Genomic DNA, 27624 nt, shown 5'->3' with positions numbered 1-27624 from the left:
CAACTTCGACATCCCCACACACTCCAGGGTACACGAGTTACTTCGACATCCCCACACACTCCAAGGTACACGAGTAACTTCGACATCCCCACACACTCCAAGGTACACAAGTTACTTCGACATCTCCACACACTCCAAGGTACACGAGTAACTTCTACATCCCCACACACTCCAAGGTACACGAGCAACTTCTACATCCCCACACACTCCAAGGTACACGAGTTACTTCTACATCCCCACACACTCCAAGGTACACGAGTAACTTCTACATCCCCACACACTCCAAGGTACACGAGTTACTTCGACATCCCCACACACTCCAAGGTAGAAGAGCTGCGACAGCAAACATGGCTGCCTGACGGGGCTTGAGTTAAACCTGTTAGAGTAGCATGTGCTATTATAAATATGCCTGAGTGAAACAGTGAAAGCGGGCAGGACATGGATTGTGATGCTTTGCTCAGAATCTAGCCTCGTTACTCTGAATAATGCCTAATGAAGTAGTTTATAAGCACAGTGCTGCTTTGTTTACAAAGGTAACCACTGTATTTCTGCTGTTCCATAAGCGCCACCTACTGCCAGAGATTGAAACTGTACTTTCAGTCAGCGCGTTTGTTCAGACAAATGTGAAGAGCGACCCGTGTTTTTACACAACTGAAGGGCCTCACACTGAGTGTGAATGTATACATTTAAATGTAGAGCAGTTCACACCGGGCGCAATCAATCGTGGCGTCACAAAGACCAGTGTGGTATTTTTTTCTTTTCTTTTTTTTTTCTTCCCGGTGTTGGAACGGGCCAATTAGATTGAAGATTTAATTTGCGTATATCGTGTCTAGTTGGACACTTGAACATTTTGAATCCACTCGCGCATCCAAGGCGAATTGGACGCGCCGATAAAGCGAGCGTTTGAAGCGGAATAGACGTGCATTCGAGGTGAAATTCTTCTCGTGGGAGGGGCAGGTGCTAGGCGGTTGTCTGTTTGCAAGATGGCTGATGCTGATCTAGCATTCATCGAGAGAGTCACCGCTCGTATGTGCTCTGGAGAGCAGGACAGCGGCGTAGGGGTCATCAGCGGCGTAGGGGTCACCGTCGCCGTACTTGGGTCCACCAGACCCTCCGGAGGCGAACCCAGTTTGGGAGTTTCACCACTTGCTCCAGCAGCTGTGGCTGGATGACGGCCGCTCTCAGCGGTGCTTCCACCTGTCCCGCGCCCAGTTTGATGACCTGTTGTCCCCCATCAAAGCGAGGATCACCCGCACCCTGACCCACATAATATTTCCCGTCATTTATTTTAGCTTCAATGATAACTGGAGCCTCCAAAAGTAATTAACCTGTCCTGTGAATTGTTTTTCTTTTTTTTTTCTCACGCAACACTGCCCAGACACGAACTATGTTCTTATACACTAAAGTATATTGGTTGTCTTTACATTAGAATAATTATGTTTCATATAATCTAGATTTAGATATGGAATAAATATTGAAATCAAGTTATGATGTGATAAAAGATTTGCTTTGTGCATTAGAACCACACCAGGCGTTAGTCATATTACAAAATAATTTGAGGCCAAACATATAAAATAACATTATAAACTGAAAAGCGGGCCTGCCCCCGTTTACCACGTCACTTCACCACGTGACAGCAGCAAGCAGGCTCCTGATTGGTTAACGCGGTGCGAACAGACGCCAAAGTTCAGATTTTTCTACTCCGGCGTCAGATGCAAAAAGCACCAAATGAAATCACTCGCTGCAGACGCTCAATTTGCCTCTTTCACGCAAACATTAAACGCATTAAACGCGTCTATCGCGCCGCAGGACCTCCAGTCTTTACATTGACGTAACATGGAAATCACTCGTTCCAGACGCTCAATTCGCGTTCGGTGTGAACGCAGCATAATGATGGTTCATATCAGTTTGACTCTAGATGGTCGTTTGAACGTAACGTCACATGTGGAAAACAGAAGCTCGAATGAGCTTAACGTGAGATTCTGTGAAATATCGAGAGTTTCAGAGACGAGAGAATATTACACACACACAGGTTTGAACTTTAACTGACTGTCAATCATCTGATGCTTAATCATAATAATAATAATAATAATAATAATAATAAAAACACTTGATTAGCATTAATATAGTCCTGAAAAACTGTTTTAGTGATTACTGTCTGTTTGTGTGTTGCTTATTTAATAGAAGAATACTGGAGTCAGATGCTGTTGTTAATTTGAATTGATTTACTTGATTAAAACCCTTTGAGGAAGTGTTGGCCTGTGTGTTTGCTAACGCTAGCTGTGTTCTCCGCAGGACTACATCCACCGCGTGGGCCGCACGGCGAGAGCAGGGAGATCTGAGAAATCCATCACCTTCGTCACACAGTCAGTCACTCCTCCCTTCCTCAGTCGTTCAGTGATTCTGCTGTCTATCTCAGGCCTTAGAATCTGCGTTCAGGAGAATCGACGTGTTACTAGCTTCATCTTCAGTGTTTCCATGCACCTACACTCACCTAAAGGATTATTAGGAACACCTGTTCAATTTCTCATTAATGCAATTATCTAATCAACCAATCACATGGCAGTTGCTTCAATGCATTTAGGGGTGTGGTCCTGGTCAAGACAATCTCCTGAACTCCAAACTGAATGTCAGAATGGGAAAGAAAGGTGATTTAAGCAATTTTGAGCGTGGCATGGTTGTTGGTGCCAGACGGGCCGGTCTGAGTATTTCACAATCTGCTCAGTTACTGGGATTTTCACGCACAACCATTTCTAGGGTTTACAAAGAATGGTATGAAAAGGGAAAAACATCCAGTATGCGGCAGTCCTGTGGGCGAAAATGCCTTGTTGATGCTAGAGGTCAGAGGAGAATGGGCCGACTGATTCAAGCTGATAGAAGAGCAACTTTGACTGAAATAACCACTCGTTACAACCGAGGTATGCAGCAAAGCATTTGTGAAGCCACAACACGCACAACCTTGAGGCGGATGGGCTACAACAGCAGAAGACCCCACCGGGTACCACTCATCTCCACTACAAATAGGAAAAAGAGGCTACAATTTGCACGAGCTCACCAAAATTGGACAGTTGAAGACTGGAAAAATGTTGCCTGGTCTGATGAGTCTCGATTTCTGTTGAGACATTCAGATGGTAGAGTCAGAATTTGGCGTAAACAGAATGAGAACATGGATCCATCATGCCTTGTTACCACTGTGCAGGCTGGTGGTGGTGGTGTAATGGTGTGGGAGATGTTTTCTTGGCACACTTTAGGCCCCTTAGTGCCAATTGGGCATTGTTTAAATGCCACGGCCTACCTGAGCATTGTTTCTGACCATGTCCATCCCTTTATGACCACCATGTACCCATCCTCTGATGGCTACTTCCAGCAGGATAATGTACCATGTCACAAAGCTCGAATCATTTCAAATTGGTTTCTTGAACATGACAATGAGTTCACTGTACTAAAATGGCCCCCACAGTCACCAGATCTCAACCCAATAGAGCATCTTTGGGATGTGGTGGAACGGGAGCTTCGTGCCCTGGATGTGCATCCCACAAATCTCCATCAACTGCAAGATGCTATCCTATCAATATGGGCCAACATTTCTAAAGAATGCTTTCAGCACCTTGCTGAATCAATGCCACGTAGAATTAAGGCAGTTCTGAAGGCGAAAGGGGGTCAAACACAGTATTAGTATGATGTTCCTAATAATCCTTTAGGTGAGTGTATGTGTGTGTGAATTATGGGATGTCGCATATAAAACCACTGGATGGAAACGCAGAGATGAATTCTTAAAAAGCGCATAGCAAACATCCCATTTTGTGCACAAGTAAAATTCACAACTTTGGATGGAGACTGCGCTATTATTGGCTTAAGAACTGATGAACCAGTGAAGGACTTTATTAGTGCAGGTCTGAAGAAGTCTTGATTAAGTCCCTCTTCAGAGCTTCTGAGCAACTGTGTTGATCATGTGAATGAAGCCTGGCGACTTCAGAAAGTCTCTGGAGGGGAAAAGCTCTCACTGGCTTCTGACGCTCTCTCTGTGTCTGTGTCTGTGTGTGTGTGTGTGTGTGTGTGTGTGTGTGCAGGTATGACGTGGAGCTGTTGCAGCGCATCGAGACACTGATCGGGAAGAAGCTGCCCGCCTTCCCCACACAGGAAGAGGAAGTAATGATGCTGGTGGAGCGAGTGAGCGAGGCTCAGCGATTCGCACGCATCGTACGTCCTCCTGCCATGTGATCAGGTACTGCGGTGTGAGTGTGTGTGACGGCTGTGTTTCCTCTGTCAGGAGATGAAGGAGAGCAGCGAGAAGAGGAAGCGGCCCCGAGCGGCCGAGGAAGAGGGCGGCGAGCAGTCGAGCGGCGTGAGGAAGATGGTCAAGGGCGGCTCCTTCAGAGGGACGCGCGGTGGCGGCTTCAAGAGAGGAAGATGAAGAGCAGGCTGACGTCTGTAGTTCTCCCTGTCTATCTAATAAATGCTGCATACTCTTCTCCATCTTGAGTGAACTGTCCCTTTAAGATAATATAAACATGTGCATTATGAATTTCTTTGAAGCCGCGTCCCCCTTTAGCAGAGAACAGGCCACAGCGTTACTTCTTTTAGAGGCGTTTCTCAAGGGCAAGTCGGACTTGTGTTTTTGGCGGTTCGGACTCGGCGAAGGAACTCTGGAGTCCGGAGACTCAGCGCACAGAACAACAGCGCTCTCGGTTACTCGCAGGGATGTAGTGGAGGCTAAACGCACGTAAACGCCGTTTACGCACCTCCCAAAATTCGGAAATAGCGTTTGCCCACCTCCAAAGTGCGTTTATCCACCTCTACATTGCGTTTTTCCACCTCTAAATTTCACGTTATTTGAGCGGACTTTGTTTTTCCAGTGCGTTATCGCCGATCGGTACATGATTCGAGCATTTGGGCCGTTAACGACAGAGCAGAACGCGTAGCACAAACACGGAGCAGAGAGCGCAGCGCGCCGACACACACACACACACACACACACACACACACGCACACACGGAACAAAGAGAATGGCGCACACACGTAGCAGAAAACACACGCTCGTGAAGTTACTAAACAAGCTGCGCGAGAATGAAACTTGATCGCAGCCGCAACAGGAAATCATTAAAACAATGCAAAAAAGGGATTTTTTAATTCATTACAGGCAGCTGGTTTAATGTAGGGAGCATGTCAAAACCCAACTGTACAAGAGATTCAGAGGGAGTCAAGCCTGCACCAGGTTTAAGACTTTCCCTCTACATGGAAACACTGATCCACATTTTTCTGATAGACCAAAAAATTAATCAATTAATCGAGGAAATATTCAACAGATTAATCGACTATGAAAATAATCCCAAATCCCTAATCATTATACACAAGTGCATTGCATTGGAAGCCCTGGATATAAGCCTCCCTCTCTATCTCTCTTAAATATTTTTGATCTCTCTGTTTTGTCATTTAGTAAACTTTATAGATTTCAACCATATTATTCCTTCTTGAGTCTCTTTAACAAGAACTTAGATTAATGTATGAATTGAATAGTGATTGTGTGACCTATGATGAGGGAACAACCAGTGATACCCTTGGTAGTACCATCAAATGATAGCCTATAGCGATGTCATCAGGATACACATACACCGGTAGGCAGTGGCCCAACTTACCGGGTGCCCACGTCGTGGTCCACCAGAATTTATAGTTTACCCACCTCTTTTTTTACCACTACACCACTGGTTACTCGCCTCGATAACTGAGTCTAACTGGAACAGACTATGATTGCTGTTGCAGTTGTGCTTTATAAGGAGCGGATCTGTCAGGAAAAGACAGCGGAGGACGGACGGGAGACGTGCCTCATTAGCATGTGTCTCCAGCTTTTATCTAACCCTTATGCTTTTCTCATCACCTGCCCATGTGTTTATAAATGTGACTGGACAGTTTACTTGCTATACCTCTAAATAAAGTTTAACATTGTATTATTTGACATTTGTAGGTGTTCTTTTTGGCGTAAGCTGTAGTAAGTGGTGCTTTTAATTGGTCCTGGTTATACGGAGAAGTGTTTCACTCATATAAATGAAGAACATTTGAAGAACCTGAAGAACAGGTAAGTTTCTGGTAATGAAACATCCAGAGGTTTTTATTTTTCTAATATATTGCGGTGAACACGTGGAAACTGTATCAATAACAAGTGCATGTATGCAATGTGTACATTAGCCGAGCTCCAGCGTGAATGACTGATGTAACATAAACGTTGGTAAAACAAATCTTTCCTCAGAGTAGTGAGAACAACAGATGATCTGCATTAAGACGCAGTTATAAAAAAGGAAAAAAAGTCAGCACACCAGAACTCCGAAAATGTGAAAAATGTGATGATAAACTCACACACCGGTGGTAACGTTTCGAGCACGCAGGCTCTTCGTCAGACAATTAAGAGACAACACCATGCCTTTTAACACCATATTAAACACACCATGCCTTTATACTGAACTTTAGTTAATGCACTGTGAACTAACATGAACAAACAATGAACAGCTTTATTTTTATTAACATTAACAAAGATGAACAAAAACAGTAGTAAATGTATTGCTCATTGTTAGTTCATGCTGAAAAATGTATTGTATTGTTCATGTTAGTTAAAAAAAACAACTAACTTTTTGCCAGTGTTTGCTGCCATCTAGAGGAAACAAATCATCTAGAGACCACTTTTTTTGTTTTGTTTTTTATTACAGCTCAAGACAACATATACATAAATGTTTATCACTGTTAAAATTACACCAACATTGTCCATTTTGACAAAGCAATGATGAAATTTCAGGCTTTTCTATTTGGGTAGGCAAATCCAGGCGGAAATCCCCCAAAATGGCCCTGGATATTATCAGGTTAACATGCTATATAAAAATATATGTGGGGTATTTTGAGCTAAAACTTCACACACACACACACACACTGAAGACATCAGAGATCTATTTTACATCTTGTAAACAGGGCATTATACCACCCCTTAAATGGTAAAACATACGCTAAAACAAAAAATACATTTTTTTTCATACGCTTATGGCGTATGTTGCTTCTGATGTTTATTCTTGCCACTGTTTCAGTCTGTGGAATATATATAGCCTACTTAGGAAATCACAGTAACCGCTGGAATGAAAGTCTCAGATTTCAATTCTACGGAGCCCAAAGGAACAAATATGAGATGGGAGGGGAAAATGATGCCGTTCCAACATGAATTGCAAGAAAGGTATGCTTTCTCTCAGTCTGATTGCTCCAGATACCCACAGGCTTAATGCATGTATTGTCAAGAAAAAAAAAGAACAATTCAAGATTAAATGGGATTTATTCAACAGATCTCAATAAGCACAAGTCATTTTGTTAATACATGTTTTGTACAATCTAAAATACAAGATTGTCATATATTAGGAGGATAAGTATATATTAGTGCTATATTAGTCCCATTATATTTATGTAATTTAATAGTTTTAATTTTAAATGTAGAAAGATTTTATATCATAACTTTTCTTTTCTTAAAAAAATCTTTCTATTAATTTTCAACTTTTGATTTTGAGTCACACAAAACATAATTCTATAGTCATTTTAATCCACGATCTAATAACTATATTAATAACTATACATATGTGTGTCTGTGTCTGTGTGTGTGATTTTTATTTTATTTTTTGGAGCAACTGTCCTCCAAATTATTGTTGGCAATTTGAACAATCTGTTCAAGTGCCTTTAGGATCAGAACATCAATGTCATCCTCTGTGTTAATCTCTTCATGGTAGTTCTTCACTGGGAAGATGTTAGACAATGGCAAACCCAGTTTGTCACTGCACAACTCCATCTGGCCAGGAACAGAACGTTAGGTCAGGAAATTACATGTAGCTATTAGACAAAATCAGATCAGCATGAGCAATATATACTTGCAATATAACATGCACATGTATTTGGATGATATCACATACCTTCTCTTTGATCTTCTTGCTAGTGTAGATCTTCCTCAGATCGTTGTTGACCAGCGGACATGCTTCATCCACTTTGGTCATCACAACCACTTGAGGAATCCCTACAGCAAATGCAGAGGCAATGTAAAGGTTCTATCACAAGTTTTTTCCCTCAACAACTTTGAGCATTATTGTGGCAGTTTGTTGTACACATCTACATTACTGACCCATACTGTCTGGGTCATATAGATAATTATGCAGAAAAGCTGAGTTTTGTAACACGCCCTCTTTGCACTTGGCATTAAAATGCAGCCTGTACCTGGATTTTGTCCATCTATGCATTGAAAACACACACACACACACACACACACACACCCTAACCCAACATGTATGCGAACTCATACAAAACATAAACATTCAGTGGTCAGATTTACCCGCTTCACTGATTCTCTTGCGGATGATCGTCAGCTGGTCAATAAGTTTATCATCTGTGAACAGGACTGTGTCTGCGGCTATGACGTAAACCAGGCAGGAAGCCTGACCGGAGAGGTTGGGTGGCTGCTCTGCATTGAACTAAGATTGGAAATTCATGTTCAATGTCAAACCTATTGCACACAAACTTTATGTTGAAATGTTATCACAATATAGGGGTTTATTACTTCACAGCCATCCTTCACGTTTCGAAACACAGCATTGATGATGTCATCTGTTTGTGACCCAGCAAATGCATCAGGTTCTATTTCCATTATGTCCGTGAAGACGAAGGGCAAAGATTTGTTCCCACTTTTGATGGAGAATCCTTTAAGCTACAAATGAAGACCAAATATATATAAGCACAAATATTTGCAAAGAATTTCCCAGAAACCCTAACCCAATTACCTAAAATGGTTACAGGTCAACATGCAACTACTGTATAGGTGACAAATACTTACTTCTTGTGTGTCACCACCAGGCGAATTCACTAGCGCTCTAGAGGTGATCCGCCCTTGAAAGGCATTATTGATTGAGAGAATAAAGCTGGACTTTCCTGCTCCAACTTCTCCAGTTACCAGGATCTTGATGTCCTTTACATCTGGATTATCCAGAGTGAAGTTTTCTAGATTCTCTTTCAGGGCTTCTTTCAGACTATAAAAGCAAAAGACAATTCTGTACACAATGGACACTGGGCATAATATTTATATCGTGACATGGAAGCCTCCGTGGACTTACCCGTCCCATAAACAAAGATAAGAATTTTTTTGCTATAAGTCAGATCATTGGCAGAGGTAATTTTACACCAATGAGGACATATTTATGAATAAAGACATTGATTTTAGCTAATAAAATACTTAAAAACCTACACAGTGTACCTTTAAAAATGTCCATGAGTAGGCTATACATTTTACATAATTTCCCCAAATAATATAAAAGTTAAAAAAAGAAAGAAAAATTATAGTGACTATACTCAAAACTTACTGAAATACTATACTATTGCACTTCAAAACAGCTTATTCAGAAAGTGCATTAGGTAAGTTGGGGTTATTATTTTAATAATCAGTTCTTATTTTGTATCTTGATGAATATTCAAATATTCAGATTTAATTTTTAATATTCAGCTGTGCATTAAATGCTTTGATGTGCCTTTAAAATTAATTATACAAGGGACAAATAAGCAGGAATAAAAAGAAAAGTTATTGACTTGTTTCTACATGCATTTGGTGTTGGTGAAAATAAGTACTATCCATGATGTAAAACTCTTTATAATAATACTCTAAAATAATCAACATCATGAATGACATATAGTCTAGGATACTAAGCAACCAACTTACGTCCAATCAAATTCTCTCCATGGTGTGTCCAGTTCTAGAAGAAAAAACATAGATCATAGTTACTTTGGTATGTTCTTTGTTTTATGTTCTCCCCATTAAATATTAATACAACTCATGTAAAAGTTGTACTGTATATCTGGAATTAAATGATCCTCTTACCTGGGTTTGACACTCGTGTGGGTGGCAAACTTCTACACAAATTTACATTGACTGGAGCAATTATGTTTGATCCTGAAATATTTGATCCTGAAATATTTCCTGTTGATTGTGATGATCCCATCTTTGTTTTTATGTTGTTTTCCTCCTAAATTATGAATATCTATATCAGCAATATCTCCCTAAAATTAAGGGCAAAGCGAAAGCAACTTGTTTCTCTCTCACCGCAGCTCTGAAGACCCGTGTCGAGGCTCCTACCAAAATTCCAGTTTTATACTTTTTTTTAAAGTTTCAGTTTGACGTTTATCTTTGTCACACATTCCTATGCAAATGAAATCCCACCCCTAAAATCCACACCTACAGAACAGAACTATCTGGACAGAGCTTTCCTGTAGCTCTAACAGTAGGGTGCTGGCGCTAGCAATGCCAAGGTCATGGGTTCAATTTCCAGGGAAAGCAAGAACTGATAAGAATGTAAATGTCTACCTTGGAAATGCAGTGTAAGTCGCTTTGGATAAAAGTGTCTGCCAAATGCATAAATGTAAATGTAATTTGGCATTTTTGGATGACACTTTATAATAAAAGGATTTAGGCGTGTTCGCACCGCAGGAACTAGGAACGATTTTATTTCTAGGAACTCATTTAGCTCCTACTTCAGAGTAGGGTCTAAACCAGCACTATAGGAATTTCCAAAACATTTTATGAATTGTTTTCATAATTTTATTATCTTTGTGGAGATATACTATATATTAGGGTTGTAACAGTACATGTATTTGCACCAAAAGTTTTCGGTACATGTCTTTTGGTTCACTACGCTTGTGTGCTAAACAAATTCAGCACTGTTTTAACCACTGTACATGCAGAACTTCTCTGTGTGGAATGTAATTTCAAACCCCTGAATGGGACAATATCGTTTAAATCAACATACTTTGTTGTAAACACATCTGAAAAATAACTCACAGCATGAGCTGTGCACAAAGTTGTCTAAAACATAAGATGTTCTTTATATTAAGCACTTCAAACAAAATCATTTACGTAGATGGCTTGCCAATCGATGTGTCAGATACACAGTATGTCAAGTTAAGTCATCTTCATCTTTATATAGCGCTTTTAACAATGTAGATTGTTTCAAAGCAGCTTTACAGAGATAAACGTATAATTTAAGGTAACAGAGATTGTTTTGATCAGTCATTGATCAATTTTTATTTCCTGTGTTGTTCTTATAATGTTAATAGAATTACATCAAAACTGTCATCATTGATACATAGGTTATTTTCTACCCTGATTTTAGCACTTTGATTTAAACTTTGTGCTGCATTATATATTTTACGACGTTGAGTGCATTAAGGGACAAAAATGTCCACTCTAAACACTGCCATAAAACTATTATATATTATTATTATTTTCCACTTTTACTGAGTTAAATCTTTTAACCAGCATCAGTCCTCATCATAACTACCAAATATTTATTTAATTTCAGGATTTTAACCCTTTAAATTCCAGTTTTGGTGATGATACCATCAAAATGTATAAGAGGAAAAAACACAAAAATGTAATTATTTTCCATACACTAAATGCAAAGTGAAAACTTTAGCTTTGGATTATCACAGTCTTGAATATGTCAAAGATTAGTGGCAAAAGTTTTTCTGGTGCATTTAAAGATTTTGTGTTATGTCAGATTTAAAAAAGAAAATCACACTTAGCATGTTATGGACCAAATGTTAACATATTAAACACTGTCTAAAATATTATATATTATTTTTTTTTCCACTTTTACTGAGTTAAATCTTTTAACCAGCATCAGTCCTCATCATAACTACAAAATATGAATTTAATTTCAGGATTTTAACCCTTTAAATTCCAGTTTTGGTTGTGGTGACGATACCAAGAGAAAAAACACAAAAATGTAATTATTTTCCATACACTAAATGCAAAGTGAAAACCTTGGCTTTGGATTATCACAGTCTTGAATATGTCAAAGATTAGTGGCATAAAATAATAATTTCTATTCAAATACCCTGTCATTACCAAGCCTTGGGGTAAAATATTTACTTTTTACTGTTTTCCACCAGTTGGTACCATTTTTCATATAATTGACATACTGCAAACATTTTCCTGATTTCTACTATGTTACTATAACCTGTGCCTGTCTCCGTACACATCATGCAGACCTAGGGTCCACGATGCGAGCTGTTGCGTAATGTGTCGGTCCGGGTGTCGTTATCTTGGGTGGCACGAAGCGGAGCGTCTCGGCGTTAGTGGGTGACCAGTGGAGTCCATTTTTGGATGTCCACATAGGATCAGCTGTCTCCTGTGTGTCATCCAATTCCTCACTCTGAGTTGAGTCAGATGAGGAGTCAGAATCCGATGTCAGCTGAATCTCCACATCCTCATCTGACGCGCTCTCCGTTTCACTGCCATCAGACTCCGGTTCGCTGTCTGGTTCAGTAAAGTCCACTGCTTCGGTGATCGTGTAGCTTTTCTTCATCTTGTCGAGTGTGAAATGGCCGCACCAAAGAGGTGCACAGCTTTATAACTTTTGCATCAACCGCACTTGTATAAACACTGATAAGAATCAACTAGGCAGACTTTGTTTTGGATCCGTTGCAGCTACATCTTTGTGTTGCCGCAAGATGAAAGGTGTTATTATTGTCTGAGGACTGACTGCATGGCTGTGTTTGTCCCTCTACGTATGTGAGAAATGATCAATTTACTTTGAAACATAGACTGCTAAAAAAACGCAGTAAGGGCTAGCGCAAAATGCGGCATCAGCATCTCGAAGCGGCACTTCCGGCGGCATCTCCAGCTGCCATCAGTGAGCGGCATCTCCAGCGGCATCTCCAGCGGCCATCAGTGAGCGGCATCTCCAGCGGCCATCAGTGAGCGGCATCTCCAGCGGCCATCAGTGAGCGGCATCTCCAGCGGCCAAATGCGGGAGCGGCATCTCCAGCTGCCATCAGTGAGCGGCATCTCCAGCGGCCATCAGTGAGCGGCATCTCCAGCGGCCATCAGTGAGCGGCATCTCCAGCGGCATCTCCAGCAGCCATCAGTGAGCGGCATCTCCAGCAGCCATCAGTGAGCGGCATCTCCAGCGGCATCTCCAGCAGCCATCAGTGAGCGGCATCTCCAGCAGCCATCAGTGAGCGGCATCTCCAGCGGCCATCAGTGAGCGGCATCTCCAGCGGCCAAATGCGGGAGCGGCATCTCCAGCTGCCATCAGTGAGCGGCATCTCCAGCGGCCATCAGTGAGCGGCATCTCCAGCGGCCATCAGTGAGCGGCATCTCCAGCGGCATCTCCAGCTGCCATCAGTGAGCGGCATCTCCAGCGGCCATCAGTGAGCGGCATCTCCAGCGGCATCTCCAGCTGCCATCAGTGAGCGGCATCTCCAGCGGCCAAATGCGGGAGCGGCATCTCCAGCTGCCATCAGTGAGCGGCATCTCCAGCGGCCATCAGTGAGCGGCATCTCCAGCGGCCATCAGTGAGCGGCATCTCCAGCGGCATCTCCAGCGGCCATCAGTGGGCGGCATCTCCAGCGGCCATCAGTGAGCGGCATCTCCAGCGGCCATCAGTGAGCGGCATCTCCAGCGGCCATCAGTGAGCGGCATCTCCAGCGGCCATCAGTGAGCGGCATCTCCAGCGGCATCTCCAGCGGCATCTCCAGCGGCCATCAGTGAGCGGCATCTCCAGCGGCCATCAGTGGGCGGCATCTCCAGCGGCCATCAGTGAGCGGCATCTCCAGCGGCCATCAGTGAGCGGCATCTCCAGCGGCCATCAGTGACCGGCATCTCCAGCGGCATCTCCAGCAGCCATCAGTGAGCGGCATCTCCAGCGGCCAAATGCGGGAGCGGCATCTCCAGCTGCCATCAGTGAGCGGCATCTCCAGCGGCCATCAGTGAGCGGCATCTCCAGCGGCATCTCCAGCTGCCATCAGTGAGCGGCATCTCCAGCGGCCAAATGCGGGAGCGGCATCTCCAGCGGCCATCAGTGAGCGGCATCTCCAGCGGCCATCAGTGAGCGGCATCTCCAGCGGCATCTCCAGCTGCCATCAGTGAGCGGCATCTCCAGCGGCCAAATGCGGGAGCGGCGTTTCCAGCGGCCATCAGTGAGCGGCATCTCCAGCGGCCATCAGTGAGCGGCATCTCCAGCGGCCATCAGTGAGCGGCATCTCCAGCGGCCATCAGTGAGCGGCATCTCCAGCGGCCAAATGCGGGAGCGGCATCTCCAGCGGCCATCAGTGAGCGGCATCTCCAGCGGCCATCAGTGAGCGGCATCTCCAGCGGCCATCAGTGAGCGGCATCTCCAGCGGCATCTCCAGCTGCCATCAGTGAGCGGCATCTCCAGCGGCCAAATGCGGGAGCGGCGTTTCCAGTGGCCATCAGTGAGCGGCATCTCCAGCGGCCATCAGTGAGCGGCATCTCCAGCGGCCATCAGTGAGCGGCATCTCCAGCGGCATCTCCAGCGGCCATCAGTGAGCGGCATCTCCAGCGGCCAAATGCGGGAGCGGCATCTCCAGCGGCCATCAGTGAGCGGCATCTCCAGCGGCCAAATGCGGGAGCGGCATCTCCAGCGGCCATCAGTGAGCGGCATCTCCAGCGGCCATCAGTGACCGGCATCTCCAGCGGCCATCAGTGAGCGGCATCTCCAGCGGCCATCAGTGAGCGGCATCTCCAGCGGCCATCAGTGAGCGGCATCTCCAGCGGCCATCAGTGAGCGGCATCTCCAGCGGCCATCAGTGAGCGGCATCTCCAGCGGCCATCAGTGAGCGGCATCTCCAGCGGCATCTCCAGCTGCCATCAGTGAGCGGCATCTCCAGCGGCCAAATGCGGGAGCGGCATCTCCAGCGGCCATCAGTGAGCGGCATCTCCAGCGGCCATCAGTGAGCGGCATCTCCAGCGGCATCTCCAGCTGCCATCAGTGAGCGGCATCTCCAGCGGCCAAATGCGGGAGCGGCGTTTCCAGCGGCCATCAGTGAGCGGCATCTCCAGCGGCCATCAGTGAGCGGCATCTCCAGCGGCCATCAGTGAGCGGCATCTCCAGCGGCCATCAGTGAGCGGCATCTCCAGCGGCCAAATGCGGGAGCGGCATCTCCAGCGGCCATCAGTGAGCGGCATCTCCAGCGGCCATCAGTGAGCGGCATCTCCAGCGGCCATCAGTGAGCGGCATCTCCAGCGGCATCTCCAGCTGCCATCAGTGAGCGGCATCTCCAGCGGCCAAATGCGGGAGCGGCGTTTCCAGTGGCCATCAGTGAGCGGCATCTCCAGCGGCCATCAGTGAGCGGCATCTCCAGCGGCCATCAGTGAGCGGCATCTCCAGCGGCATCTCCAGCGGCCATCAGTGAGCGGCATCTCCAGCGGCCAAATGCGGGAGCGGCATCTCCAGCGGCCATCAGTGAGCGGCATCTCCAGCGGCCAAATGCGGGAGCGGCATCTCCAGCGGCCATCAGTGAGCGGCATCTCCAGCGGCCATCAGTGACCGGCATCTCCAGCGGCCATCAGTGAGCGGCATCTCCAGCGGCCATCAGTGAGCGGCATCTCCAGCGGCCATCAGTGAGCGGCATCTCCAGCGGCCATCAGTGAGCGGCATCTCCAGCGGCCATCAGTGAGCGGCATCTCCAGCGGCCATCAGTGAGCGGCATCTCCAGCGGCCATCAGTGAGCGGCATCTCCAGCGGCCATCAGTGAGCGGCATCTCCAGCGGCCATCAGTGACCGGCATCTCCAGCGGCCATCAGTGACCGGCATCTCCAGCGGACAGGACTTTCCGGTGCAGCGGCATCTCCAGCAATCAATATTTTTTATTTTATTAACTGCATTTTAACTAAATAACATTATGTAGCTACCACAGAGTAGCATATAGCTATGTGTAAGCATATCCTTTGTAAATAAAGTTTTGAGTTTCTGATTCTCCATTACATCAGAGAAAGCTGCAATTGTTCTGAGTAGCCTAAGATACAGGCTATGTAACGTTATAAGTTTCCAGCAAGAAGTGTCAATATCACTTTCATGTTTCAGAAAATGCTGTTTATTAAATATTAATTTGAATTATTAAATATGATATAAACGGTTATTCCGTTAATACAGAAATGAGTTCAGTTAATACAGAAATGAGTTTCTGATGTGCTGCACAATTCTGATATTAATTCAAATAAGCTGTAGGCCTACAAAGCTGAAATTGCGGCGGCATCTCCAACAGCCAGCTGTCGCTCCAGCGGCATCTCGTATAGCGGCATCTCCAACAGCCAAGTGACTCGTAGCGGCATCTCCATAAGCCAAGTGACTCGTAGCGGCATCTCCAGCAGCCAATACTTTGTCCAGCTGTGGCTACTGCCAAAGTAAGTGTGATGATACCACTTTCTGATTAATTAGTTATGTTTCTGCGCAGAGGAAATGATTAAATACAATTTTTTTTCCATAAAAACGTAGGCTAACTGAACATCATGTAGCCTAGGCTATTCATGTGAAAAATTATAATTACTAATTTTAAAGGTTTTACATAGAGAACTTTAGCTAATGAATTAGAAACACTCCAAAATATATCCTAATTGTAATTTTATTTAACATTTGTTATTCTTCAAATTAAATCGTCTTTACAAACATAGGCTATATGAGCTAGATTCAACTAATCAATATACTATTATTATTAATAATAATATTATAAATATTAACAATATTAGTAGTACTAGTACACATTTATTAAAAACATTTGTTGTAGGCCTACTGTAGCCTACGGAACACCGTATGTTTTTAATAAATATGTATTTTATATTATGTTTTTAATAAATATGTCTTTTATATTATAATTAATAAGGAATATGATATTTAATAAATTTCCTTGTGGTATTAAATCTGCCACATGCATGTTATGTTGGCCTATTATAAATTATCAGAATACTTGCAATCTCTGATTTTTTTTTATCATGTTAAAATCATAACATGATTGTTTTTCCCCGTTCCCTTAAATATCAACACTGATTGTTGGAATTCTACATACTGTAGTTATCAGATCCGTTTGTCAGAAGATAAGCGGAACCACTTTTATTGGCAGATTTTGCGTTTTGATCAGCTATCTAGCCTACCTGCCACCAAATTCCAACCCTAGAGGGCACCAACTATAACGTAAAAGTTATCGCTGTTTTCAACCAAGACGACCCACTGAGCAAGCGACGTCTGTGGACGTACAAAACAGGTTGATATCAAGTCCGCCCGTCCAGGCCATGATCTGAACGTCCATTGACAGCCAGAATTAGTCGATTAATGACACTGAGAAATTATGTCCAATCCGGCCATAATCTAAACGTCTACTGACAGCCAGAACTAGTTCAGAAAAGACGTTCATACTGACTATAATCTGGACGTCCGTTGACATCCAGAAACAGTCCATAAATGACGTGAATAAAGATGTCCAATCCGGCCATAATCTAAACGTCCACTGACAGCCAGAACTAGTTCAGAAAAGACGTTCATACTGACTATAATCTGGACGTCCGTTGACATCCAGAAACAGTCCATAAATGACGCGAATAAAGATGTCCAATATGGCCATAATCTAAACGTCCACAGACAGCCAGAACTAGTTCAAAAAAGACGTTCATACTGACTATAATCTGGACGTCCGTTGACATCCAGAAACAGTCCATAAATGACGTGAATAAAGATGTCCAATATGGCCATAATCTAAACGTCCACAGACAGCCAGAACTAGTTCAGAAAAGACGTTCATACTGACTATAATCTGGACGTCCGTTGACATCCAGAAACAGTCCATAAATGACGTGAATAAAGATGTCAAATCTGGCCATAATCTAAACGTCCACTGACAGCCAGAACTAGTTCAGAAAAGACGTTCATACTGACTATAATCTGGACGTCCGTTGACATCCAGAAACAGTCCATAAATGACGTGAATAAAGATGTCCAATATGGCCATAATCTAAACGTCCACAGACAGCCAGAACTAGTTCAGAAAAGACGTTCATACTGACTGTAATCTGGACGTCCGTTGACATCCAGAAACAGTCCATAAATGACGTGAATAAAGATGTCCAATATGGCCATAATCTAAACGTCCACAGACAGCCAGAACTAGTTCAAAAAAGACGTTCATACTGGCTATAATCTGGACGTCCGTTGACATCCAGAAACAGTCCATAAATGACGTGAATAAAGATGTCCAATATGGCCATAATCTAAACGTCCACAGACAGCCAGAACTAGTTCAGAAAAGACGTTCATACTGACTATAATCTGGACGTCCGTTGACATCCAGAAACAGTCCATAAATGACGTGAATAAAGATGTCAAATCTGGCCATAATCTAAACGTCCACTGACAGCCAGAACTAGTTCAGAAAAGACGTTCATACTGACTATAATCTGGACGTCCGTTGACATCCAGAAACAGTCCATAAATGACGTGAATAAAGATGTCCAATATGGCCATAATCTAAACGTCCACAGACAGCCAGAACTAGTTCAGAAAAGACGTTCATACTGACTGTAATCTGGACGTCCGTTGACATCCAGAAACAGTCCATAAATGACGTGAATAAAGATGTCCAATATGGCCATAATCTAAACGTCCACAGACAGCCAGAACTAGTTCAAAAAAGACGTTCATACTGGCTATAATCTGGACGTCCGTTGACATCCAGAAACAGTCCATAAATGACGTGAATAAAGATGTCCAATATGGCCATAATCTAAACGTCCACAGACAGCCAGAACTAGTTCAGAAAAGACGTTCATACTGACTATAATCTGGACGTCCGTTGACATCCAGAAACAGTCCATAAATGACGTGAATAAAGATGTCAAATCTGGCCATAATCTAAACGTCCACTGACAGCCAGAACTAGTTCAGAAAAGACGTTCATACTGACTATAATCTGGACGTCCGTTGACATCCAGAAACAGTCCATAAATGACGTGAATAAAGATGTCCAATATGGCCATAATCTAAACGTCCACAGACAGCCAGAACTAGTTCAGAAAAGACGTTCATACTGACTGTAATCTGGACGTCCGTTGACATCCAGAAACAGTCCATAAATGACGTGAATAAAGATGTCCAATATGGCCATAATCTAAACGTCCACAGACAGCCAGAACTAGTTCAGAAAAGACGTTCATACTGACTATAATCTGGACATCCGTTGACATCCAGAAACAGTCCATAAATGACGTGAATAAAGATGTCCAATATGGCCATAATCTAAACGTCCACAGACAGCCAGAACTAGTTCAGAAAAGACGTTCATACTGACTATAATCTGGACGTCCGTTGACATCCAGAAACAGTCCATAAATGACGTGAATAAAGATGTCCAATATGGCCATAATCTAAACGTCCACAGACAGCCAGAACTAGTTCAGAAAAGACGTTCATACTGACTATAATCTGGACGTCCGTTGAAATCTAGAAACAGTCAATGACTGACAGCCAGAACTAGTTCAGAACAAAATGACAAACAATATCTGTAAATTAATTAACTGACTGTTAATTTACGGACTATATCATTAACTGTTAAATTGATCTTGCTGGTCAGACACCAACAGGGTTCATGATGCACACATGGCGCTTTTAAGTCCTCCTGGGAAGTTTGTATTCATGAGGTTTTACTAGTGATGTAGTACTCGAGTCCGGTCTCGGTTTCTGCTTTCTCGGACTCGACTCGCACTTGTTCCTTCAAAGACTCGGTCTTGACTCGGACTCGGCATAGGCGGTCTCGTCCCCATCACTAGTCCACTAGAATACATACCACTAGAAAATTTTAATTTGCTCTGCATGTCCTAACTATGATTAAAAAAGTCAGGGTGGGCTTAACATGTTGATGACAGAGCAGCACTGTTGAAGCAGTTTAGAAAAATAGGCAGAAGATGATGCATGTGGTAAGGATTTTTGTAATGATAGTAAAAGCATAGTCCATATTAAGATGTTAAGACTGCTCCTCTAAACAATTCCCAATCTAGCTTAGTCTGTAGGCCTAACTGTTGATTATTAACTGGGGTGATATTAAATCATGAGTATGAAAACTGACATGTTTTTATGGTCTTGGTCTCAACTCCTAAAGACTCAGTCTCGACTCGGACTTGCTTCCTCAAAGACTCGGTCTTGACTCGGACTCGACTGAATTTGAAAACCAACGGACTTGGTCTCGACTCGGTCTCGACCTTTCAAAGACTCGGTCTTGACTCGGACTCGACTGAATTTGAAAACCAACGGACTCGGTCTCGACTCGGACTCGACCCTTCAAAGACTCGGTCTTGACTCGGACTCGGCATAGGCGGTCTCGTCCCCATCACTAGGTTTTACTATTTTTTTTTTTTTTTATGTTTTAAATTAATTTATGAAGCCACTGTAAAATGTATCATTAGCCTACAAGTTATATTGTTATACTATAATACTGTCATATTTTGTGCAGGCATTAGCTTACTTCATCGTAAATAGAAAAGCCTGACAATGTAACTGCTAAATACCCAAGTATTGTGGTATTCCACAATGTTTCTCACTGACACACTCATAAGATTGTGGATTAAAGAAAATCCCAAACTTCCTACTCATATTTTCATCATTGTGGCGGCGTTCATGTGTGTTCAATTTGTAAATACGATCTTTATGTGTATGTCTTGAATGCCTCAATAGCTCTAGTTTAGGGACAATCCATACAAACAATCTTTACTAAACAGTGAGAAGATGTTTGTCCTTTATCAATGCTAAAGGCCTAACCACTGCAGTTAACACCATGCCGTTAAATAAAAGTCTGTAGACAAGTCTTAAGGTTAAGGTTAGGGTTAATCTTAACCCTTAATTTCTAACCCAGACCCGGTTTCACAGACAGGGTTTAGATAAAGCCAGGATTTGTCCTTAGTGCAATTTGGGTATTTAATTATAGCTTTTAAAAATGTGCCTTAGAAAAAAAAAAACATTACTGGCGTGCATCTTGAGACAAAACAATGGCACTGCCATAAGATATGTCAGTACAAGTTGCTTTCAGGTAATACAGCTCAAACATGCATTTTAGTCTGGGACTACAGGCTTGCCTGTGAAGTGTGAAACCCGGGGTATATGTTGTAACTTGTATATAATTATGCCAATGTTAGCAAAGTGTTGTGTTGGACAGAGGATTAACTCTAAACCAACAGGTTGTGTACCAGTGCCACACAGGGTGAAAAGGGATGTTGACATTATTAGGCATAAGAGTGTTTCTAAAGGAAAGGTCAAGAATTTGTGAATGTGTAAATGGGTCATTATGGGTCACATGAATGTAACTGTCACCACCATGATACCAATTCATTAGATTTTCATATAGATCTACATCCAGAATTGTATATGAATATATGCAGTGTTTGCTCTGTTTAATATACTGTTTGCTCTATTAAATTGCACTTTATCAGAACAGTGGTAAATAAATATTATATATGGTCAGTTCAGTTACAGTATTTTTAATCTTTCATTGTTATTGTTTAATTTTTAATCATGCACTGCAATGAAAAAACAATTTAACCAATTGATTAAATATAACAGCCAGCCTACAAATACAACCAAATAAATAGCACATAATATATTTATATATATATATATATATATATATATATATATATATTTTTTTTTTTTTTTTTTTTTTTTTTTTTTTCCTGTAATTGCAATGTTGCCACACTATTGGCTGTCTCTCCTAGCTGTTTTGAGCATGATTGGTTATTCTCTGTTTATTCTGACTGTCATCCAGGAATCTAGCCAATGACAACTATGCGCGCCTTTAGGAGTCAAGTTTGAATAAACGTCAGTTGAGTGAGTCGGTGTTTGCTTTGCTGCTGCGCGGGATCTTCAAGATCCAAACCTAGCCTATTCTGTGGGTTTTACATCGTTTAAAACATGGATTATTTTACATCGGTCTGCTAAATGTTTATTTTGAGCGAGTTGCTGGATGTAAATGAAGAACAAACAAGGAATATGGACAAAGAATTTTAACAACGGACATATTGCAATCTACGGAAGGTAACATTAAAACTTTATTATTCTGCTAGCGCTACATCAATATATAATGTTAGTGTATTAAATTGAGAATCTAAACGTGATTAGAACAATATTATTAGTGCATACGGTATTCCAATGTATTAATGTTATGTGTTGCTAGCATGTGTAACTTGTCTAACTTAGTTTATGATAAAAAATAAAATAAAACTCAGCATGGGAGCTTTACAACGAGTGAACTGAGAATATAACGTTATATTGTATCTTTAGACAGAAAGGAACTGTCACAGTCTTATACTATAAGAATCTGCAAACTAGGCTTAGCTGCTATGAATCTATTGATCGCGGGATGTAAATGATGACACAATTTTCAACTTTGAGGTGAACTAATCCTTTAAGGACATTTGCTAAATTAACCATGTTTTTTATTATAGTGTAGAAACCATGTTTTTATGGTGGATTGATTACAATAATTTTTTAAGTGAGTATACCCCCTGCGCAAAGTTACCTCCAGATGACGTAGTTTCAACGGTGTGCTTGTCCGTCCTATGTCGGTATCAGGAGGGTGCAGACTGTGACGCCAATCAACGTATTTTTCCGCCGTCTACCGAACCTCCTGTATCGACTTCCACAGGACTTCCAGATATGGTCGTTGTGGACGTCTCATTTTGGTCCCCTATGGGTGCAGACTGTAACGCCAGACGACGTCTTTTTTTGTTGTCTAATGATCGTCCTGTACTAACGACCAGAGGACCTCTGTATAAGGGCTAATTGTACTCCAAATGTGGTCATTGTGGACGTCCCATTTTGATACCTTAAAGGTGCAGACTGTGACGCCAAACGACGTCTTATTTAGTCGTCCAACAAACGTCCTTATTAACGTCCAGAGGACCTCAAGAGGTGCAGACAGTGCTTTTATACTGCACTGTTCATAACCTTTGTCTCATTTCAACTGTTCCAGTTCATTTTTTCTGTTGCTTCATTTGATTGCTTTCCTTTCCACCACATAACTGGAAACACATTCCAATGTAGCCTAATCCATCCATTTCCAGTTCAAACCTGCCTCTGAGCCAAACAAAGCTCCAGGAAAATTAACTGGTACAGAAAACAGGCCCTCCACCCTCTGGAAAGGGATAGGCATACAGTTATGCACAGAGGTTTAAGAAATCAATTCAATCCCCACTCATTTTTATTTTTTATTTTTTGTAAATCACTGTATGCTCTGTACAATTTCAGTTAAACACAACTATCACACAAGTGCTAAACTAAATCTGTGCAAAACAAGACGCAAATGTTGAGTGTCTGAGTAACTGACTGCTGTGTGTGTGTGTGTGTGTGTGTGTGAGAGAGAGTATATTATATTTATATATATATATATATATATATATATATATACTCTATGTATGAAGAGTTGATGCAAAAGCCTTTAAGTGCCATTTGAAATTTTCTTCTAGAATGATAATTTTTATCAAGCTTGTATATTTAAGTTCAGTAATTCCACTTAAATGTCAATGAAGATTACCTATTAATTGTCATTTAAGTGACATGCGTGTGTACATGATCAGTGACTATGTGGAGTGAACCCTCCACCTCCACTTCTTTGTGGTGCGTGTTTAAGGTGTTCTGAGGTGAAAGTTCTAATGGAGTCCTCTGTAGCAGTTTGGTCGAACTTCATAACTCAATCTGCACAAGTACAAAAACACACATAATTACTATCATACAAAGGCACCCTGCAGTCATACATCAAGTCCCTCTTTTTTTTTTTTATCTGGCCTTACCTTGTAGTGCTCTGTACATTTTTGTGTTTCCAAAAGGCCTCTTGCCTTTTTGCCCCCTCCCCTTCATATTAAAAGATGCCATTACGGCATTAGAGAAGAGTCTAAAGGAAAAGAATTTACATTTAGAAATCAATAGGAGAAAGTATGTTCTGTGGCCACAAACACATACACAAATAGTATTCTGCATACACACAGTCATGTCAGTCAGGGGGGTTTACGCCATGGAGATATTAATATAACTGGAGACAGTGAGAAGCTTCTCCCCTTCCCCCTCCCCCCCCCCCTCCCCCCTCCCCTCGCATTTCTATTGGCTGTGCTAGGCTAGCAAACTCAGCCTAAACGGGCTAAAATTGGCCGCCGCCATGATGGATATTTGTGGGCTTAATTCCGGGGTCAAAACCAGGTAATTTCCTATCCTCTGTCTTGGTAGCCAATAAGGTGCTCCTGCATGCATGCACCAATGCATAGATGGCCAATGAAGCTGATTGTGATTCAGACATTGAAAAACATAAAGCACCTGGACATTACAGAAAATCCATACTGTACTAACGTACCTGTCAAGGGCTTTGTAGACACAGTCCTTGGTGGTCTTTCCACCAACTTTTGATATTTGCAACACCTGTTAGAATAACTTCATAAGTCAATAAGGTTGACTGGCCCTCCCCAAAATAACCTAACAATGAGTGAGTGCATTGTATTGTATAAAGCTAGTTATCTTTTACTTCCATACTTATACAACTACCAAAGCATCATAGGCCTCCGCATCATGGAGACATTCCTCTTCACGGTCAAAGTCCTCCAAAGTCTCCATCCTTTCGATGTTTACTGGTGAACTGGCAGGTTGGCTTTGCTTTAAGCAAGTTCTTATGTCAGCGAGTATGTCTAGGACTTTTTTCTGGTACACTGAAATCAATAAACACAAATGAAGATCACAATCATTACAGTCATCTCCAAAGTTATGGGAACAGCAAGGCAAATTTATTTATTTTTGTTGTACATTGAAGACATTTGGATTTTAGAAAAAAATACGAATGTGAGACTAAAGATCAGAATGTCAGCTTTCATTTCCTGGTATTTACAGTACATCTAGATCTGTTAAACAACTTATATCACCCCTTGTATGGGAACATGTGACTGACAGGTGGTTCTCGTTGCCCACGTTTACTTTTAGGTTGATTGTTAGAACATTAAATAGTGCTGCATGACTAGGGTTTATTTTAGCCTTGAGTTTTACCAATACAGTTTGCATTTTTATGACCAACATTATGTTTTGTGATGTTAATGGGTCACTGGCATAAGACAGTTGCAAGCAAGGGTTTGCAACTAAATGTTAAATGTTATTTACTGTAAGATGATTTGTTCTTGAAAACGTGGTGGTCTGATAAAAAGGTGATATCTCCTAAGACGTTTCAAACTAATATGACCTGACATGTTAGAAGCCAGTAATCACAACACTCTTGCTCAGTGTCCTGACACTGTCACACATCGATAACCTACCACTCCAAGGCAATGGGAAAGTCCATCTTCTGTTGGTCACTGCATCTGCACCACAGAAAGTCTGATTCAGCAATTACTACATCACAACATTTTCAAGATATTGGGGCCGCCTTACAACCCCCCAAAAATGGGTTATATTCTAACAATAATGAGTACACGTGCTACTCACTGCACTACTCATCTTGCACTTCAGAAATAGAACTCACCATGCCTTGGCCTGCCAAGGGGTGGTGGGGTTGCTGTTGATCTTATGCCGTGATGTGTGCTGTGATCATTCCTGGATCTCACAGTGTGTCTTGCTTCATCGCTGTGCCTCGACCCCCCACTTCTGGATCTCACAGTGTGTCTTGCTTCACCACTGTGGCGTGATCCATCGTTTCTGGATCTCACAGTGTGTCTTGCTTCATCGCTGTGCCTCGACCCCCCACTTCTGGATCTCACAGTGTGTCTTGCTTCACCGCTGTGCCTCAACCCCCCACTTCTGGATCTCACAGTGTGTCTTGCTTCATCGCTGTGCCTCGAACCCCCACTTCTGGATCTCACAGTGTGTCTTGCTTCATCGCTGTGCCTCGACCCCCCACTTCTGGATCTCACAGTGTGTCTTGCTTCACCGCTGTGCCTCGACCCCCCACTTCTGGATCTCACAGTGTGTCTTGCTTCACCGCTGTGCCTCGACCCCCCACTTCTGGATCTCACAGTGTGTCTTGCTTCATCGCTGTGCCTCGACCCCCCACTTCTGGATCTCACCGTGTGTCTTGCTTCATCGCTGTGCCTCGACCCCCCCACTTCTGGATCTCACAGTGTGTCTTGCTTCACCGCTGTGCCTCGACCCCCCACTTCTGGATCTCACAGTGTGTCTTGCTTCACCGCTGTGCCTCGACCCCCCACTTCTGGATCTCACCGTGTGTCTTGCTTCATCGCTGTGCCTCGACCCCCCACTTCTGGATCTCACAGTGTGTCTTGCTTCATCGCTGTGCCTCGACCCCCCACTTCTGGATCTCACCGTGTGTCTTGCTTCATCGCTGTGCCTCGACCCCCCACTTCTGGATCTCACCGTGTGTCTTGCTTCATCGCTGTGCCTCGACCCCCCACTTCTGGATCTCACAGTGTGTCTTGCTTCATCGCTGTGCCTCGACCCCCCCCACTTCTGGATCTCACCGTGTGTCTTGCTTTATCGCTGTGCCTCGACCCCCCACTTCTGGATCTCACAGTGTGTCTTGCTTCACCGCTGTGCCTCGACCCCCCACTTCTGGATCTCACCGTGTGTCTTGCTTCATCGCTGTGCCTCGACCCCCCACTTCTGGATCTCACCGTGTGTCTTGCTTCATCGCTGTGCCTCGACCCCCCACTTCTGGATCTCACCGTGTGTCTTGCTTCATCGCTGTGCCTCGACCCCCCCACTTCTGGATCTCACCGTGTGTCTTGCTTCATCGCTGTGCCTCGACCCCCCACTTCTGGATCTCACAGTGTGTCTTGCTTCATCGCTGTGCCTCGACCCCCCACTTCTGGATCTCACCGTGTGTCTTGCTTCATCGCTGTGCCTCGACCCCCCCACTTCTGGATCTCACAGTGTGTCTTGCTTCATCGCTGTGCCTCGACCCCCCACTTCTGGATCTCACAGTGTGTCTTGCTTCATCGCTGTGCCTCGACCCCCCCACTTCTGGATCTCACCGTGTGTCTTGCTTCATCGCTGTGCCTCGACCCCCCACTTCTGGATCTCACAGTGTGTCTTGCTTCACCGCTGTGCCTCGACCCCCCACTTCTGGATCTCACAGTGTGTCTTGCTTCATCGCTGTGCCTCGACCCCCCACTTCTGGATCTCACCGTGTGTCTTGCTTCATCGCTGTGCCTCGACCCCCCCACTTCTGGATCTCACAGTGTGTCTTGCTTCATCGCTGTGCCTCGACCCCCCACTTCTGGATCTCACAGTGTGTCTTGCTTCATCGCTGTGCCTCGACCCCCCCCACTTCTGGATCTCACCGTGTGTCTTGCTTCATCGCTGTGCCTCGACCCCCCACTTCTGGATCTCACAGTGTGTCTTGCTTCATCGCTGTGCCTCGACCCCCCACTTCTGGATCTCACCGTGTGTCTTGCTTCATCGCTGTGCCTCGACCCCCCACTTCTGGATCTCACCGTGTGTCTTGCTTCATCGCTGTGCCTCGACCCCCCACTTCTGGATCTCACCGTGTGTCTTGCTTCATCGCTGTGCCTCGACCCCCCACTTCTGGATCTCACCGTGTGTCTTGCTTCATCGCTGTGCCATGATCTGACACTTCTGCTCACGCTGGATCCACCACTGGACCTACAGTAGTATTATTTTAAATTATTTTTATCACTTGGCAATTTCATGACTGACACTGTGCCTTTTTAGTATTCTAAATAATTATCTTCACCCCCTGAATAATAAACTGGGTGAACACTGGAGCACTTTCAGTGAAAGACTAATCACTCCAAAATGTTCATCTGTGAGAAACAGCAAGTACTTCACACCATCAAATTACACTAAT

The 27624-nt window shown here is 43.4% G+C and overlaps 2 protein-coding genes across 2 annotated transcripts in view; one reads left to right on the top strand and one right to left on the bottom strand.

The window, feature by feature from the left end:
• LOC311071717 (putative ATP-dependent RNA helicase DDX47) overlaps positions 1–5945 on the top strand; it is a 6391-nt gene extending 446 nt beyond the window's left edge. Inside the window, exons 2-5 of the mRNA XM_084096235.1 lie at positions 1–28; positions 2296–2366; positions 4071–4200; positions 4271–5945. The exon at positions 1–28 is cut by the window's left edge and continues 110 nt beyond it. Of these exons, the coding sequence (XP_083952361.1) occupies positions 1–28; positions 2296–2366; positions 4071–4200; positions 4271–4414 (373 nt within the window). The 3' untranslated portion in view covers positions 4415–5945. The remainder of the gene's footprint in view (positions 29–2295; positions 2367–4070; positions 4201–4270) is intronic.
• Positions 5946–6626: 681 nt separating this feature from the next.
• LOC311098032 (interferon-induced protein 44-like) lies at positions 6627–10302 on the bottom strand. Its single transcript, XM_084138080.1, has 7 exons — positions 9878–10302; positions 9719–9752; positions 8843–9035; positions 8570–8716; positions 8345–8483; positions 7932–8032; positions 6627–7810 (listed from the first exon to the last, which is right to left on the bottom strand). Exons 1-7 carry the CDS (start codon positions 9996–9998, stop codon positions 7637–7639), a joined length of 909 nt encoding a protein of 302 aa, XP_083994206.1. The 5' UTR covers positions 9999–10302; the 3' UTR covers positions 6627–7636.
• Positions 10303–27624: the final 17322 nt, after the last annotated feature.

The sequence above is a fragment of the Abramis brama genome (assembly GCF_963993115.1).
Source record: "Abramis brama genome assembly, chromosome: 1".
NCBI lineage: Eukaryota > Metazoa > Chordata > Actinopteri > Cypriniformes > Leuciscidae > Abramis > Abramis brama.
Note: the sequence above shows the minus strand (reverse complement) of the source record. Positions and strands in the feature narration are given on the sequence as shown.